The sequence below is a fragment of the Gadus morhua genome, chromosome 21, assembly GCF_902167405.1.
Source record: "Gadus morhua chromosome 21, gadMor3.0, whole genome shotgun sequence".
Taxonomy (NCBI): Eukaryota; Metazoa; Chordata; class Actinopteri; order Gadiformes; family Gadidae; genus Gadus; species Gadus morhua.
The window spans coordinates 14,824,827-14,842,342 of NC_044068.1; the positions used below are offsets into that span (position 1 = coordinate 14,824,827).

Consider the following 17,516-nt stretch of genomic DNA (forward strand, 5'->3'; position numbering starts at 1 on the left):
AGATTGACCTGGACTCAAAATTCTTTCAGAATATTAATCTCTAGAATCAGATGCATTTATAAAATCTTTGCATACTATAATGTATACTTTTCCTACAATTTCATATTAAAGCTAAACATGATCAAAATATTCACAGGCTACAAAAATAATCAAAAATTCACCAAAATCGCTACATAAAATCTTTAGAACAAGCCTCACAAAAATCGTCGAACAGAATTTGTTTTACTTAGTTCCATTTATGACCATTTTGTAACTATTTTGCCCCTCATTTAAGAAACAAAACATTGAACAGCACCTTAAAATCATGAGGCAATCAACATTCCGGCTCATTAGTTTCCAAGGATCGGACTGCCAAGACACGTTGGCATTAAGGGGAACTTCTTCGTTAACCATTTTTCCTTCATAATGAACTCTGTCATTTTAATATTTCTTCCGTTAGTGTTCTTGACAACAAATGTTTAATTTCCCCAGAATTTGAAAGTTTTTTCAGGTATTTGCTTTTAAGAAAGCCCTTAATTCATTTGAGAAATGTTTGCTTGGAGTTTTCTGGATGTTGTGTGCTTATCAATAGACATTTTCGATGTGAATGAGGCTACATTTCAGGTTTGTCAGTGGTTCACTGGGATAATGCCTTGTACTGGTGATCCTTAGTTTGAGAGTTCGAATCCCGATAAACAATTATGCTGAACATGACATTTGGCCATTGCTCTGCAGCCCAGTCACCTGTAAGCCGAGGCACAGTATGGCATTAAGAGAAACATCAACATCTTTCCTTCATAATTATACGTCATATTTATCTATCTTCCATTAGTGTGTTCTTGATTTATCATTTTGCTCGGTCCCCGTTAATCACCGCTTGCGGTTATATTTGTTATTGCAATTCTGTGGGCCAATTTTGTTTGGTTAATTATTAAAATATAATTATGAAAAATAGCAAATAGTTTGGATTGTCTCCTATTGTGCCCTTTGAAATGATCTGATTGTTTCTAAGTTATAAGTAGTTCTTTATAGGTCTTGCAGTCAAAATGCTAGCATAATATATAACTTTTTTTTTTTATTATTATTGTTAAAGCAAGGTGCATACACTATGACCTTGCTCCACTGGCCGTTCTTTACAGTCACTATTAAAGCTCTCATCAGGCACGTCGAGGGAAGCCTCAGACCTTTACTCTCTCCTGCGCCGTTCCATCACCAGTTCGTTCATAGACCGTTCATTCATAAAGACGTGGGTCCCTCTCCCCCCCAGATCTCCCTGCTGAAGCAGAGCCTGGAGATGCAGCTGTCCCAGTCCCAGTCGTCACTGCAGCAGCTGCAGCACCAGTTCAGCCAGGAGCGGGAGCACCTGCGCATGCAGCTGGACGAGCTGCAGACGGAGCACAAGCGGCGGCAGCAGCACCTCCAGGAGACCCACCACTGTGCCCTGCAGGACCTCGAGCACGTCCGCCAGCACGACCTCAAGGTAGGGGGGGGGGCAGAGAGCCAGGCTGGTCCCTCCCGCTGTTGGACCATTAGCATCGAAACCCGACAAGAATGGGAATCTGTCATACGTCGTTGTTGAAATGGTCGTTCCATTCATCCATAGCATTCACAGTGGCGTCTTACTGATGCCCCTGCCAGGTGATGCGAGCAGCCTGAACTGAGAGGTGTGGCTGCCGTTGTGATACACTAAGCGTCGAGGCGTAGGCAGGATGTCAAGCTGTTGCCCGACTGGATGTTACTCCACCTGGATGATCGTGACATCAATGTTGGTACTAGGCAGGGTGTCCCATGAGTGTTGTACAACAGACAGTCCTCTGGCTGGAAACCCTCTGTTAATTAGAACGAGGCTTGTCAGAGAATGAACTCAGCAGAGAGTCAGATAACAGGGTGGTGGAAATATTTATCCAGGTACTGAGTTTTGTGTCTTATAATTAATAACCGGTAGAGAGAAAGCTAAGTAACCTCCAGTTCACATTAAATCTTGATTAACACATAGTTGTATCAGGTCAGTTGAAACCTGTTTCTATTGGTGTAGTTTGTGCCTTATTAGAAGCCTCAGTTAATTGGGTAAAATATTTGATACTTGAGAACCATTCAAGTATATCTTCCATCGTTTCCAAGCCAAGGAAACACAATGATGGCTTTATGCACGCTGATGAGAGGAAAAACAAGTGGTTCCTTCCTCAGTAGATCTCCAAACAGCAGGTACATGCTGCACACCAGCGGCTCCTAGCCAAGGCTCTAGCACGGCGAGTGGGAGTCGGTACCCGGCTCTACCCATCAGGATTAGTCTGCTCAGCCAGGATCTTTTCAAATACTAGCTGGATCTGGGTCAGGTTTGAATTTTAGGTCGGATTTCCACATTAATGATTTAATAATGATGTATTACTTGAGTTAACTAGAGCTGACGGCTGATTAAAATTTCAGTTTCGGCTCATTTCTGACAATCAGGGCATCTCTTCCAAGCTTGTATCAACCAGACCAATAGTGGCTATTCATACTACCCTCAGTATTCTGTCATAAATATATGGCCTGCTAAGCCCATTGAGACTGTACCTGTGATAAGGGCTATACAATTGAATTAAATTAATATGAGTACTCAGTATGAGGAAATTGGTTATATATTAAGTGAACCTTTAAATAAGTGAATTAGTGCTAGAAATTATACACCAAAAATGATATTATGAACAAAAATGATTGAGAGAAACTTAATCTATAGAAGTCAGGATACTATGGGATAATTCATGGTTGAAAGGACTGGAAATTGTATTATGTGTGAGTTATTTGTGTATATTTATTTGTAAGTTTAAAAGTATGGCATTCGCTTGTATAGTTGATGGACCATCCAAACAGACAATGAGAGCTCTAGATTTGCTGAGAGGTAACCAATCGGGATTTTAGATTGATGCGCTCAGTCTTGGCATTAATGGTTATTGTGTGTGTGTGTGTGTGTGTGTGTGTGTGTGTGTGTGTGTGTGTGTGTGTGTGTGTGTGTGTGTGTGTGTGTGTGTGTGTGTGTGTGTGTGTGTGTGTGTGTGTGTGTGTGTGTGTGTGGCTGGGTGAGGCTGCACACCGGTTGCACATAGAGTAATCAATGTGCACATTTAAAGCAGCCATCCCCACACACACTCAGAGAGATATCCTGCATGGCAACATGGAGCACCAGGCCACGTATCATTATCTACAAAACTTTTCAACCCCCTCACCTATTGGCCAGTAAAATTCACCGAGGTGACAATCCTGCTCGTGTATGGAAAAATGACGTTTGAAGCTTATCTGCAAAATGAGAACTACTTGGGAACAATGTACTCGCAGATATTGTGGTTTTCCCTGACTGGTTTTACCTCGACAAGCGTCTGAGTAAAACCTGAGAACATTGCCCCGCTAGCAGCTAGCCTCAAAACTAATTGCTTCCGAGCGTCCACCGAATCAACCATCCGTGGTTTTAAGCTGCTGTAATTAACACAGATTTCCCTTGCCGGGTTCTGTAATTCACAGTAAAAGGTAATGTTTTAAATGATGGCAGAGCATTGTATGGGTAGTAACACCGAAATAAAAGTCTGGCTGATGGATCTAACTCCCAACTAATGATAGTGGTTTAAGCTAAGCCCTGGGTTAAGCTACGCTAAGATGAAGCATTGGAATCGATTTGACGCTAGTATTAGTATTCAGTGTATGAGAGTGGACAATTGAGGGGAGATCTAGATATCTTTATTGAAAAACTAAGATATGATTACCATTAATGCAATACATGACGTAAAATGCATGTGATTATCCATGAATGTGATTAGATTGAGGTGAATGAATGTAATTCAGTTTATTGAGTTATTTTGGGTGTTTTCTGCAAGGCCTGTTTCATGGGCTTGATTTAAGTGTTCTTTGGAGCTTGGGTTTTGTTGGCCCTGCTACGCTCTGTTGGAGCGGTGTGGATCGCAGACAGGCGAGCCTCCCCAGGGTTCCTCTGGTGTAAGGACCTGAAGGAGAAAGGGAGGGAAGCTGAATCGTGTCTTCTGGATTTCGTTTGGACTGGTCCTTGTTTCGAAACACGATTGACTACCGGGCGGATCCGGTCTACGGACTGGGACTCATTCCAACCTTGGGAGTGTGTGTGGCTGGTTTAAGCAGCCTCCACTGGCACGAGTCAGACTGATTGGGCTGTGGGGCAGAGTGAGGCTGCACACCTGTTGCAAATGGAGTAATCAATGTGCAAAGGCTGCATCAGCCATCTCCACACACACTCTCCTACAGAGATCTCCTACATGGCAACATGGAGCACCAGGTCATGTATCATGATCAGCAAAACATACAACAAACCGGCTTCAACATCACCGGCCTGCCTTCCGTGTTTGGAAAAGCCCAGTAAAGTGTATTGATGTGATTATTGTGATATTGATAGGTGATTTTTGGAATATTGATACATGATTATTTGATTGATGTATTATACAATTTTGCGGTTGAAACCATTTATAAGTTGGTTATAATAAGTTAAAGAAAATAGAGAAAGAATCTTAAACTAATTCTGCTTTGGAAGAGCATATATGATTTGTATTTTTTCTAATAATACACCTGAAGGAATAGAGAAAGAAACCCAGTCCATTACCGTTAATTATAAGATATGCCTCTGTGGTTTGTTTACCTGTGCATCCCACCCCCGCTCCTGAGCGAGTCTTTCATCTTCTGATAACCCGTCCCCACACATATTCAATACATATTGTTGTCACCAGGGTGGCTAATCTTGTTTCCGGGGATCCATCTTGCCTGTCAACAGTGAAATGAAACGATGAAATGAAACAATGAAAGGCAAATCTTGTAAATGGCAGAGAAACGTAGTGAGAAAGGGAGCAGAGTGGGAGGGGAAGTGTTTTTAGTTTCAATGCATCCGTTCTCTTCCATTATTATCTGCTCTCTTTACAACGCTTAAATCTTAGCTACAGCAAGGAGTTTTCCCTGGGTGCATTCGTACATGGATGACGTTCAGCAATGTGGTTTCGAAAATAAATATTGATTCTAATAAATAGGCCTTTTTTTAAACCAGGCCAAAAAAAGAGATCATCTCTAACCTTGGCTACTACTAATAATGGGTCAGGGATTAAATAAACATGACTGAATTACAGTCGGTGTTCTGTCATCGAAAAGAGCGCCTGTGTGCACAATGTAACGTGTGTACAGTGTGAAACTTATTACACTGAAGTTCTGCCGTATCCGAGTCAGACTCGGTCAAACGAGCCGTGATATTGTCGCCTTGCGACTAGTCCACCTCTTCTAAACGTTTGTTTGCAAACCAATAAGTGACGTTGAGGACTCAACGTCTTCATTTCTGACAAGGTCCAACACAGATTCCATCCGATTCAAGCTCTGAAGCAGACACACATAGGTAGACTGTGTGTGTGAGAGTAAAACCCTATACCCACGAAGAGGCCGCTGCACACATACAGGGGTGACACGAGACGATTGAAACTAGTGGCCTGCTGCCCACAGAAACACAATTTTCATGTTTCCTCCCCGAATGACTTGGGGGGGGGGGGGGGGGGGGCAGAAGGTAATCTGTGAGAGTCCAACAGAGAGCTGCCTGATATGTACGCTACCTGTGAATGGTGGATTACATTGAATTGTATTCCATCTCTCCAGACGAGTCCAGTCCTTGGTCTTCTCTTGGTCTTACCTTCCCCTCCTGTTGTTCCCCTGTCTCTCTCTGGGCAGGACGTGGAGGAGCGTCTCCGCCACCAGCACCACGTGGACCTGCAGTCCCTGAGGGAGGCCCACCGCCACAGCCTGGAGACCCTGAAGCAGCAGTCGGAGCAGGAGCTGCAGACGCTACGCTTCGAGCTGGAGGACGAGGGCAAGGCCATGCTGGGTAACGGGCCCCACAAAGACACAGCTGCACTAGAGTCTGGATCGCAGCGCTGTTATTAAAGATGCAGGCAATGATTATCGGGGGGGGGGGGGGGGGGCAGACCACTGCGACCCCTCTGTTTTTATCAGGGTAGTAGTCAAGGGAGCTTCTCGGTTTAGCACTGGCGATGCTCTGGTGCCTCAGAGCTTCATGACGTTACCTCAACTGCTCGGGTGTACGGCACAATTCCTGAATCTTAGATTTTTGGATCGAACTCTGGATATTTAATTGCTTCGACCCAGCGGTTGCGATGGAATGGATCGGCGAGGCGTGCAATTTGTGATTAGCCGACTGTCTCCTTCTTCGTACTTCCATACAAACGGGAGTCGAGCACTTCATCTTGACTCACAAGGGAATGTTTAGGCTGCGTTCCAATAAGATAAAAAACACCCCCTCCTGCAATTACGCTTATTTAAATGTTGCTCCGCACTCTGAATTATCACACTGCCTTAAGCGCGGCCACTATCTTCATAGAAATGTAGCTGTGCAAATCAGTTTGTGAGCATGCGCAGTGGCTTGTATACACAGAATCTAATCTTGTCGATTATTTTGTTTCTGTGCACTTTTGGGAGAAAATGACCTCGCCAGGGTATGCACTTACTTGTGTTTTACAAGTCAAAACTACAGCTATGGGAGCTGCTAAACGTATATATAGCAAATGTCCGCAGCTTGCCAACTGCCTCATTTGGAAACCTGCCTACACAGTGAGAGGGTGTAAGCTGAACAAAAAATCATGACATCAACATAGACAATGTCAATAAATAACCGGGGGTCTTGGCAAACCGGCCAAATCCTTTAAACAGAGGATCTGGAAACAACACAACGTGATCCTGAACCGGGCGTGAGCCCCCGTGCAGACATGAGACGGCTTGAGTTTGGAGGGTTTGATTAAGACGGCAGACAGAATCAGGTCAGAAACAGGCATGGGGAGAGTCAGGCAGGCAAGTCACTGATGATCAATGCTCGGCACGAACGAGTGCAACACGAAAAACCCGGGGAAGACAGACGGGCTGTGTTCCTCTTGGTTCACTTGTTCCCCTTCACCACCCCTCTCTGGGGGGAACCAGGCAGGCAGAACCTGCCACGTCACCCAGCAGCGCCTTCAAGGCACCCCAAGAGGCGTCTGTTAGGGGGGGGGTATGTTACCTGCAGCGGGGACAGGGTGTGGCAGGCGGATCAACCCACAGGGGTTGATTAATATGTCACATTTTGACATATTAATATGTCACATTTTGACATATTAATGTCTCACATTTTGACACATTAATGAGTTGGAAGAGCCAAATAATCAGAGAAATTACTCACAACTGCAGATTTGTTTAAGTGGCATTTAGAAGATCTGCTACTTTTTTTTTACCCAGCATGGTCTGTAGTGGTTGGCGTAGTAGCAACCCTGCACAAGGTTATCTTTGTCCCTAGGGGGTTCACAGATTGGTCTGAATGGAAAATTGGAGTCATAAAACAAGTCAATGGGAGTTTATCTGTCCAGATAAACGTCTGCCTTTAACGATTCTCTTGAACCATTTGTAATCTCCATTTCCTAACGTTATTTCATTTCTAACTCCTGTCAGCCTCCTTACGTTCGGAGTTGAACCACATCCACGCGTCTGCCGTGGAGCACATGAGGCAAACCCACCAGCAGGAGACCACTGCGGCCAAGCTGGAGCTGGAGTCTGCCCTGGAGAACAGCCGCATACAGGTGAGCCTGGCCTTCATCTGGCCCAGGGCGTCGCCTTCTGAGCGGAGCCCCCCACTGTGAGTCACCCTGTAGCCCCTCACTGTGTCACCCTGTAGCCCCCCCTCACAGTGAGTCACCCTGTAGCCCCCCACTGTGAGTCACCCTGTAGCCCCTCACTGTGAGTCACCCTGTAGCCCCCCCTCACTGTGAGTTAACCTGTAGCCCCCCCTCACTGTGAGTCACCCTGTAGCACCCCCTCACTGTGAGTTAACCTGTAGCCCCCCCTCACTGTGAGTCACCCTGTAGCCCCTCACTGTGAGTCACCCTGTAGCCCCTCACTGTGAGTCACCCTGTAGCCCCTCACTGTGAGTCACCCTGTAGCCCCTCACTGTGAGTCACCCTGTAGCCCCCCACTGTGAGTCACCCTGTAGCCCCTCACTGTGAGTCACCCTGTAGCACCCCCTCACTGTGAGTTAACCTGTAGCCCCCCCTCACTATGAGTCACCCTGTAGCCCCTCACAGTGAGTCACTCTTTAGCTCCCTCCCTCTCGTTGTCGATCAGATTCCTGGTTGCAGTAGCCATTGGTCCAGCAAGCCGCCCGTTCTGCCCTTTAACTAGTCAAGACTAAACGGCCCAATCACAGCTCAGGCGCCACCCCTGACTCTTGATTCAGGGGTTAGGGTGATCTTCCAGGCTCTCTTGTGGGCCAGAGGAGCATAGCGAACAAGACTAGAAATCAAGGCTGGAAAGTTACATTCTTGGTCAATGATCATTTTAGGCAAGTATGAAAATGTAGCATTGAAATTATATTTAGCTGATATCTGCCTGATAAAAGCATGTTCTATAGAACCATATAGAACACTAATGACACCTTCAAAGCTAACCACAGTCCCCTCCAGATGGAACATTTTCCTAAATCTTTTATTCCCTGTGCCGCGTTTTTCCAAACCTTCAGGGAATTCAAATGAAAAAACGATTATTAGTTTGTGTCGATATTTGTTCAAATAAAATATGTTTCTGTGAAAATGGCTGTTCAACATGCCCTGTACTTCGCACCCAGCCTACAGTTTCAGCATGTATGCTCTGTACTAGAAGCTTGGCGGACAACTCTTCCCATCTGAGTGGGCTGTCACTTCTGAAGCCAGACATCACAGCATATTGCAGCCGCAGGCTAGCTGCTAATGTGGGCACCATGGCTGTAGTGCCGGGGAGATTACTTGGAACATAATCAGCTCTGAGTTAAATGTATGGTGAGGTATTTGTCGGGCTGTTTTTTGCGGGAAGATACAAACTACTACTATATCACATTGTATGGCTAAATAAGCAAGAGAAAAAGGTTATGCAGTTCTTTAAACGTTAAAAGGTTTTAACAAAGGTCCTCAGTATAATTATATTATACTATCTCGGCTTGATTAATTCTGAACTAATATCTTATCTTGTATTTGTTTTTGTTTTATTTGTATGTGCGGTCAATATGTTCCATGAGGTTAGGGTGCCATCCGTGGTTTCAAACAAATGTTATAGGTTCATATATAAACCTAAAATTACACCCAAATTTGCACCCAGAAATCCTGAACCTCCAGCAATCTTCAAAAACATAATGCCTTTAGTTTTTTCATCGTTTAGAAAGGCTGGAATTCTGTATTATTATTATTTAGAAATTTTGCAATTGTCTCCATCCGGATGTATTCAATCTTCCATATTGATTTGTGCGATGGATGGGATTTTGAAAACCATGCGTAAAAAAAAAAGAAGTGGTAGATACTGTCTCCAGCTGTCAGTTAACGCCCCTTCCCTTCGCCGAACGTAGGAGCGTGAGATGTTCGCCCGCATCACGGAGCTCCAGGACGAGGTGGCCCGGAGGAAGAGCCACATCGCCCAGCTGGACCACCAGATCCACACGCTCAACGAGAACATCAGCACCCTCACCAAGGAGCTGGAGCTCAAGGGCAAGGAGGTGCTGCGCATCCGCAGCGAGGCCAACCAGCAGATCAGGTGAGTGGAGGGGGAAGGGGGACCCAACAGGAGGTCTGAACAACGTTTTGGAAAGCTGTCCGACTTTTGGTTAAAGCTGACGTATTATACCACCAGGTGGGAACGTGATTAGCCGTTACAAGCCGTTTTGAAAATCGGCCTCTTCTCGCATCACAAGTGGGCGTGTCCACCTAGATGTGTGCTGGATAGATCAGTCTACCAGCCTACCCAGTGGACTGTAGCGAACGTTGCTCATCTATCCGTCGTACATCTAGGTGGAAACGTCCACCTGTGATGTCAGAAGAGGCCGATTTTCAGAACGTCTTGTAACGGCTAATCACACACTCACACCTGGTGTTATAATAAATCACCTTTAATGTTTGAATAGCCGCATTGATCCGTAATATAATCCATATACTTAAATCTTATCGTGAGAGGTGTCTTTGATACCACGGCTAATGCCTCCTCAGACATGACCGGACATGAACTAATGCCCAGCTCCTCCACTCGCGTCAGCGTTCCATGAGTTTAGATTAATCTGTTCACTGATAACGTATAAGCAGTTAACAAGATAGAAACTGAAAGCCCTCGCCTCCAAAAGTACAAACCAAGAAAAATCCTAACTTCCTCCACTGCTGGTCCACTAGAATACAAATGCATGTGAAATGTGTGTACGCAGTTAATAAATAAGATTGATTGAAGAAAAATAAGGTCAGCAAATATCTTGGGGAAAACAAGATTGAGCTAACCAAGCTTTTTTGGTATTCGGTATTTAAATTAATCAATCAATTCCACACACGCTTGACTACTGGAACGACTTAATCTAAATCTTTTTGTGAGTGTGTGTTTGTGGATGACGGCTGGTTGAAGCAGCCTCACCTGGCGTCAGACTCACCTGGCGTCAATCTGATTGGACCCTGGGGCTGGGTGAGGCTGCACACCTGTTGCACATTGAGTAATCAATGTGCAAAGGTTAAACCAGGCGTCCCCGAACACACTCCATCCCTGCATTTCCATACCCGTACCACCATACTTCAAGTAAATATAAAAAGTATGCGATTTGGAACTGAGCCCCACACTCACCTAGACTACAGAGTAGTGCTTCTGACAGGACTCGGATGGTACTACAAAGCTTTCCCCTGCCAGGTCATTCTAAGTCTGTCTCTGTTCGCTGGAGTTATAAGGTCAAACTGTATTCCATGTGAATCTCATTTTAACTGGTCTCAGGGATTAGGGATTAATTCTGTTTCCAGGACGACGACAATTGGTTCCGAGCACATTTTTTTTTATACTGACGTGCAATCCATGAGAAATATAAATCCACCCCTGTATATTTTTACGAATCGCAAGTGGCTATATATGTGGAATGGATGGGATTATGCACTCCTTGTTGTGCTAGTATCAAAAGAACAAAGGCTTTGTTAGCATCTACTCCTGGATTATCTCTTCTTAAACACCAGCATTGTTGTACACCTGATTCAGATTGGTCATTCTAAGGGTTTCAAATAATAATAGAATTAAAAAAATTCAATAATAATAGTTTCAAATAAATTGTATCTATTAATTAAAAAAAACGATTTAGTACTGAAGCGGAATATGGACTTATATGTTTATAGTAGTTAATAATTTAGCAATCAAATACCATCTGTCAACTGGTTGACGATAACATTTTTATGTCCCCCAAGATACACCTCACTATGCAAATATAACTGCATAGTTCTTAAGAGCCACAAACCCTGATATGTTATAATGAAAGTGCACTTCCCCAATCTAGTAGATTAATATTGAGCATGGACAGGCCTTTGCCGTCTGTAATGGCCTGATAATAAGCTCCCTGAGGTCCATTATGAATAACTTAGGCCGCTGTTTGCGTAACATGGTGTAAGGGACCGCCTCATTAGCAGCTAATGCAGAATACAGGATTGAATGAACACAATATGTTCCTGTCCATTAGCATTGAACATTCGTGGACATGTGTATGCGTGCGATGTGTTGTTTTCCACCCACAAACATTCACACACACACACACACACACACACACACACACACACACACACACACACACACACACACACACACACACACACACATAAACACACACACACGGCAGCACAGAGTGAAATTATTTTTCTGTTGCATAACGTCACTCTGAATCCTGGTAGCAGGGCTAAATATAGAGCCATAGATAAAAAGGATCAGGGAAGGGGAGATGTACATCCCTTAGGGAGAACGATCCAGAAGACTTTCTCATTCTCTCTCTCTCTCTCTCTCTCTCTCTCTCTCTCTCTCTCTCTCTCTCTCTCTCTCTCTCTCTCTCTCTCTCTCTCTCTCTCTCTCTCTCTCTCTCTCTCTCTCTCTCTCTCTCTCTCTCTCTCTCTCTCTCTCTCTCTCTCTCTCTCTCTCTCTCTCTCTCGCTGTCTTTCCATACCTCTCAATTCCCCTTCGTCCTTTGCAGATTACGTCAGTAGTCTACTTATTATTTTCCAGCATGGGTTGGCCGTGTGTGTGTGTGTGTGTGTGCATGTGTGGGCGTGCTTGCGCAAACCAGGGTGTGTGTGTGACCGTGTGTGCGTGTCTGTGCGTTTTTTCCGGCGTGCAGGGAGATGTTAATCAAAAGCAATGACTTTGAATCAAAGCATACCAGCATAAAGCACTTCACAGGGACGTCAAACATGATTGGGCCGGTCAGGGTAAAAGCATACCACCTTGGACACGGTCGGCCATTTCATGTGTCTCTATGGTATCCACATTCATTCATCCGTTAGCCCCAGGACGCTACCTACAAAGCACTACATCTCTATCTACAAAATGCTCACTGCACTTTCTTTTCATTACCGTTTGGTCACCGGTAATAATTTAATCTGTGTTTTAATTGAGGATCCATTTAAGGATAGGAAGAACAATGATAAAGAGACGTTTTCATCATGTGCACTGCAATGAAGAGGACATGATTTTGGTGTGGCGCCTGGATTGCTTGCTGGCCTTGCGCTCTGTTTTCGTCATTGTCTCTCCTGCTGTGTTCCCCACGCGTGTCTCCTCCAGGGTCCATGAGCAGGAGGTGACCAAGAAGCACGAGAGAGACCTGATCGAGATGCACGCCATCCACAACCGGGAGACCCAGAACATGCTCTCAGACTTCAACAAGGCCCAGGAGCTCCTGAAGGACAAGATCACCGCTCTTCAGATACTGTAGGTGCACAGCGCGTGCTGCACGCATGCATTAAACGTCCGTCGGCATGCTGTTCTCTTGTGTATTTAGATGCTGTGTTAAAACATTGTATATAGAAGCAAAGCTTGCATATATTATAAAGATGTATTTTACACAATTTACAGTTTCATAGATTCAAGCATAGTAAATAATCTATGGATAGTCTTTTTACCCTTTACATGAGTCATTGTATTGAACGTTATTGTTGAACATGAAATAGTTTGGCATGTTGGGTTTTCACAGGAGATCATCAAATACAGAAATATACAGTTGTATGACCTATACAATGGGTTTATTTATTTTGAGGTCTGCTCCCACCCAGTACCATGTCTGTTGTACAGTGGTACTACAGTTATATAGTAGTATTATAGGCATTCTTTATGGCATCCCTAGAAGCAAGTCCTGTGATAGTGTGTCTCTGTTTTTCACATCAGAAGGTGACATTGTATTGCATATATTTCCCAGGACATCACATTGCATCACATTGCTAATGCGGGTCCTTCTAAGAAGTTTGTATTGAATACGTTGTGTTCTCTGAATACTTATTTGTGGAAGTAGGGAATCAACACTAAATCATAGTGCAAAGATTAAGCTTCTACTGCAGTAGAGTAAATAGGACGATGAAGACAAGTATGAGATATAGAGAGATGAGACAGAGGAGATGCTGCTAAATAAGCTGTTAAGAATCCTAAACTACAGGGTGGAAGAAGAGCAGCAGAGACAAATGTTACTGATCAATTCAGGGAAGCAGCAGTGGTATGGCCTCAAGTGTAGGAGAGGGCAGAAGATCAGAGCAAACTGAATATTCAGAGAACACAGGATCGATAATAAAGGGATGTTTTGAAGAAAGAAATGCAGGTTAACCAAGAACGAGCTATATACCATCAGAAAGTTATGCTCTTGATGAAGAGGAACTGAGAAAAGGAAGGACATGAAAAGGTCTAAAGGTCTAAATCATAGATCGGATTGTAGAGAAAACATAAAATGAAGTTACGTTTGATCTCGACTGCAACTTCCTACCCCAGCAAACTGACACTTTGGTGCCAAGTTATCATATCTGGAATAAGACTGAAGAAGTCCTTTGCAGATAAACTTTTCTATACTCATCGGGTTTCGGTTTGGTCACTGAACATTCCAGTAGTTCTTCAGCCTATAGAGAGGGGAAATAAGATCCAATAAATCAAGACTGCCATGCTGTTCTGACTCATCGCACAATGTCTGCATTGTTGTCGATTACTCAATGACTACTTAATCTTTGAGGTGCAAAAAGTGCTCTAAAATAATTGATGAGGTATGCATTTATTCGTTATCGCCGCAATCACCAATTTATTTTCCTACGACCTTGCCAGACATCTTTTCCCCATGAAGTATGCAACCTGTTTAATGCTGTGTGCACACGTATAATTGCTGGCAAGAATTATTTCCTGAGCACATCTGGGAAGACCAGCCCTGATTGGTAAATAATGAGCAGGGAGCAGTCGGAATCTGAATGGCTTCAAACAGAGGCAGGCCCCTTCTACCACACAGTCAACAGATGCATCTGCACAGCTCTCAGTGTGCACCTCACTCACTCATAGCTGACGGACGGATACATCCTGTCTAACAAACCGCACTCAAATGATGGCTCTCAATTCTACCTGCAACATCTTCATTCCCCAATGAAAGTGCGATGGGTTCAAGCTCTGTCCTACCTATCTCACCCTGTCTTGTGTCTGTCCTCCCCGCCCGGCCCCTGCAGGCTGGAGGGGACGGAGGACAAGTTCAGGAACAGGGAGAGCCGTCCCGAGGACCTCCAGGTCATAGCGGAGCTGAAGGACATGGTGACCGAGAGAGAGGCTCTGGTCAAAAAGCTGGTGGTAGGTGCACGTAAAAGAGAGACCATATGGACGAGCGCATACAGTGTTGGATAGTTAGCAGTAGTGACTGGAAAGATATGCGCACGCACATACAGTCTGTTGGATAGGTCATTTCCATTGATGATGATGGATGTGAGTACCCATTCGTTTATTTTCCGACTAAACTCTGACTAGTGATGGTTTAGTTGAGATTTTTTGTGTCCATATCAAAGCTAGGCAACTTCAATTCATGACTTCAATAAATAACAACAATACTAATCAATACGAGTTTTCTATATCTTTCCTTGTATTTGATGCTCTCTCTTCTCTTGTACTTTTGAGTCTGATACTGACCACCTGGTTCCCCGTCAGGATGACAAGAAGTTTTACCAGTTGGAATTGGTCAATAGAGAGACCAACTTCAACAAGGTGTTCAATGCCAATCCCAATGTAGGCGTGATCAACCCCCTGATCAAGGTAAGCTCTGGTAGCTAGCGCCGGTAGACTAGGAGATGACGCTGTGGCAGACCCCCGCACACAGAAGGGGCTGCATGGGGGGGCCTCCGAGACACCAAGAAGGGGGGGTCAATCTAAATAACAAAATAAAGAAAGATTTATTTTTTATTATGATTAAATATCCATCGTATTGGAACCAGGTCATTCTGAAACAAAGCAGGTGGGGTTTTTTTTATGTGAAATCAGTCACAAAATAGCACACACAGATGGATACTCTTGGAATTGTACTATTCTTGCCATCAGGTCAGTGCACTATTTATAATAAGTGGGGATTTTCATGTAATTTTTATCAGGGGTGTGTGTGTGTGTGTGTGTGTGTGTGCGTGTGTGTGTGTGTGTGTGTGTGTGTGCGTGCGTGTGTGTGTGTGTGTGTGTGTGTGTGTGTGTGTGTGTGTGTGTGTGTGTGTGTGTGTGTGTGTGTGTGTGTGTGTGTGTGTGTGTGTGTGTGTGTGCATGCTCGTTTGTATATAATTCCACCTACCTTTGCTGTTTTCAGAATCTTTCTGCCAGCTCTCTTTTGCTTTCCAAGCCATTTTGTAAACGCCTGAGATGATGTTTCATCTCGTTGACCACCCATCTAGACTTTCATTCTTAAATTCCCAGTGCGACTTTGCACTGGCTTCACGAAAACCAGACTGAGCTATGCTCATCTCAAGCCACATCTCCATTTACACCAATCGGACAAACAGTGTGATGGAGTCTGCACCACTCCTCTATCCCTGTTAGTGTCTTAAGAAGTCTCCCTAGACCCCTTTCCTCCTTTTTATGTTTTCTCCTTCTTTTCCCATTTGAACCTCCCCCTTTTTGTTTTTTCAAAACCCTCAATCGCCCCCCACGCACCCACCCACACCCACCCGTCCTTTCTGTTTTCTGTGTAGCAAAAGAGAAAAAATGAGAAGGCAGCAGCCAGCCGATTCAGCAGCTCTTCTAACCTCAGGGCTTCAGAGGCAGGAGGCACGGGCTCGGGCCTGGGGAGTGGGCCGCTGTCCCAGGCCCTTCCCCAGCCCGCCCGGCTAGAACCCCTTCCCAACTCTCCCCTCCATCACCTTGAGCTCAACTCAAGCAAACCTCTCCCCCCGCCGACCCCTCCTACTGAGCCCAAGAAATTCATGAGGTGAGACCGACCTTCTCTGCAGGGACCCCCCCATCCCACCCCACCCACCCTCCCGTCCTTCCTCTCACTCACTCTATTTCTCTCTCTCTCTTTCTCTCTCTATATATCTCTCTTGTTCTCGCTCTCGCTCTCGCTCTCTCTCTCACTCTTGCTCTCTGTCTATCTCTCTCTCTCTCTCGCTCTCACTCTTGCTCTCTGTCTATCTCTCTCTCTCTCTCGCTCTCACTCTTGCTCTCTGTCTATCTCTCTCTCTCTCTCGCTCTCACTCTTGCTCTCTGTCTATATCTCTCTCTCTCTCTCTCCCTCTCCCTCTCTGCCTGTAATCCACCCACAGGCCTAATGGGTTTGAGTTGTTTAACCCTTCCTACTGAGTGCTTGTGAGTCATGGAGAACTCGGCCTCCTGCAAGACACGCAAAACAAAAGGGTTAAAGCCATACGAATGAACAGTACATCTAGATAGAACAATTATTTAAAGTACCCCTTCACTGTTACTTAAACTCGGAAGAATGGCTTTGGAATGCAAAAGAAGCATGTCTTTGTGTGTTTATTCTTTTACCCATCACATGTCCTGCTCTGAACGGAGCTCAAGTTTGGCATGCTAAGAAATGTCATTTGTATTCATTTGTCAGTCCCTTGTTTTTTTCTTCTAATTTTGAATTGTTGGACCGTGGGGGATAAGTAATTCTGCATCGTCAACATCTCTCTGCATGTTGCCAGAAGACCTAACCTTTCAAACTCTTATTATTTTGAGGATTTATTTTGCTTAATGTTTTTTAAGGTATTATATTTCTTACTATTTTCTGTTGCGATGTGCATTCCTGTTGTATGTTGTTATTATGAACGGCTAATCATTGTTGAAGATGCATGTAGGAGCTGTCACAGTGCATGTGTGTGGCTGAACGTATGTGCCTATTTTTGTGAACAGGGAATGTGTGTGTCCATTATTTTTAAGTGGGAACCGCATGCTTCACGGCTCTTTATGTAAATAAATGGCAGTTTCACATGTGCCTTCTCTGGTCTAAATTTTGTAAATGAACTGGACCTGCATGCACATACACTTACACACAGCTAATGCTCATATAGGTTTATTGGTTTATTATTTATTTGTCATCAGAAAAAATGTGCATCTAGATTAAATTCTTCACATACCTATACCTGTACTTGACATGGGCAGGGTTACTCGGTTTAATAAATACCCTTCTGATATATGCTATTCTGTTAGACATTACACAAACCTCTCCAATGGGGTACAATTTATCAGGCAACACAGCCTAAAGATTTGCAAATGTCAACTTGCTTGCAGACCCATAATTGAGA

General features: G+C 44.4%; 1 protein-coding gene across 4 annotated transcripts in view; it reads left to right on the top strand.

Moving 5' to 3' along the window:
* The window catches only part of fam184ab (family with sequence similarity 184 member Ab), a 45,582-nt gene that overhangs the window by 26,065 nt on the left and 2,001 nt on the right, over nt 1-17,516 (top strand). Inside the window, exons 14-21 of one of the 4 annotated variants that reach the window (XM_030345763.1) lie at nt 1,247-1,459; nt 5,680-5,833; nt 7,444-7,571; nt 9,362-9,546; nt 12,568-12,714; nt 14,472-14,589; nt 14,911-15,045; nt 15,963-16,198. In XM_030345763.1, coding sequence (XP_030201623.1) covers nt 1,247-1,459; nt 5,680-5,833; nt 7,444-7,571; nt 9,362-9,546; nt 12,568-12,714; nt 14,472-14,589; nt 14,911-15,045; nt 15,963-16,198 — 1,316 coding nt within the window. The remainder of the gene's footprint in view (nt 1-1,246; nt 1,460-5,679; nt 5,834-7,443; nt 7,572-9,361; nt 9,547-12,567; nt 12,715-14,471; nt 14,590-14,910; nt 15,046-15,962; nt 16,199-17,516) is intronic. The other 3 variants (XM_030345764.1, XM_030345765.1, XM_030345766.1) reach the window with 3 other exon arrangements.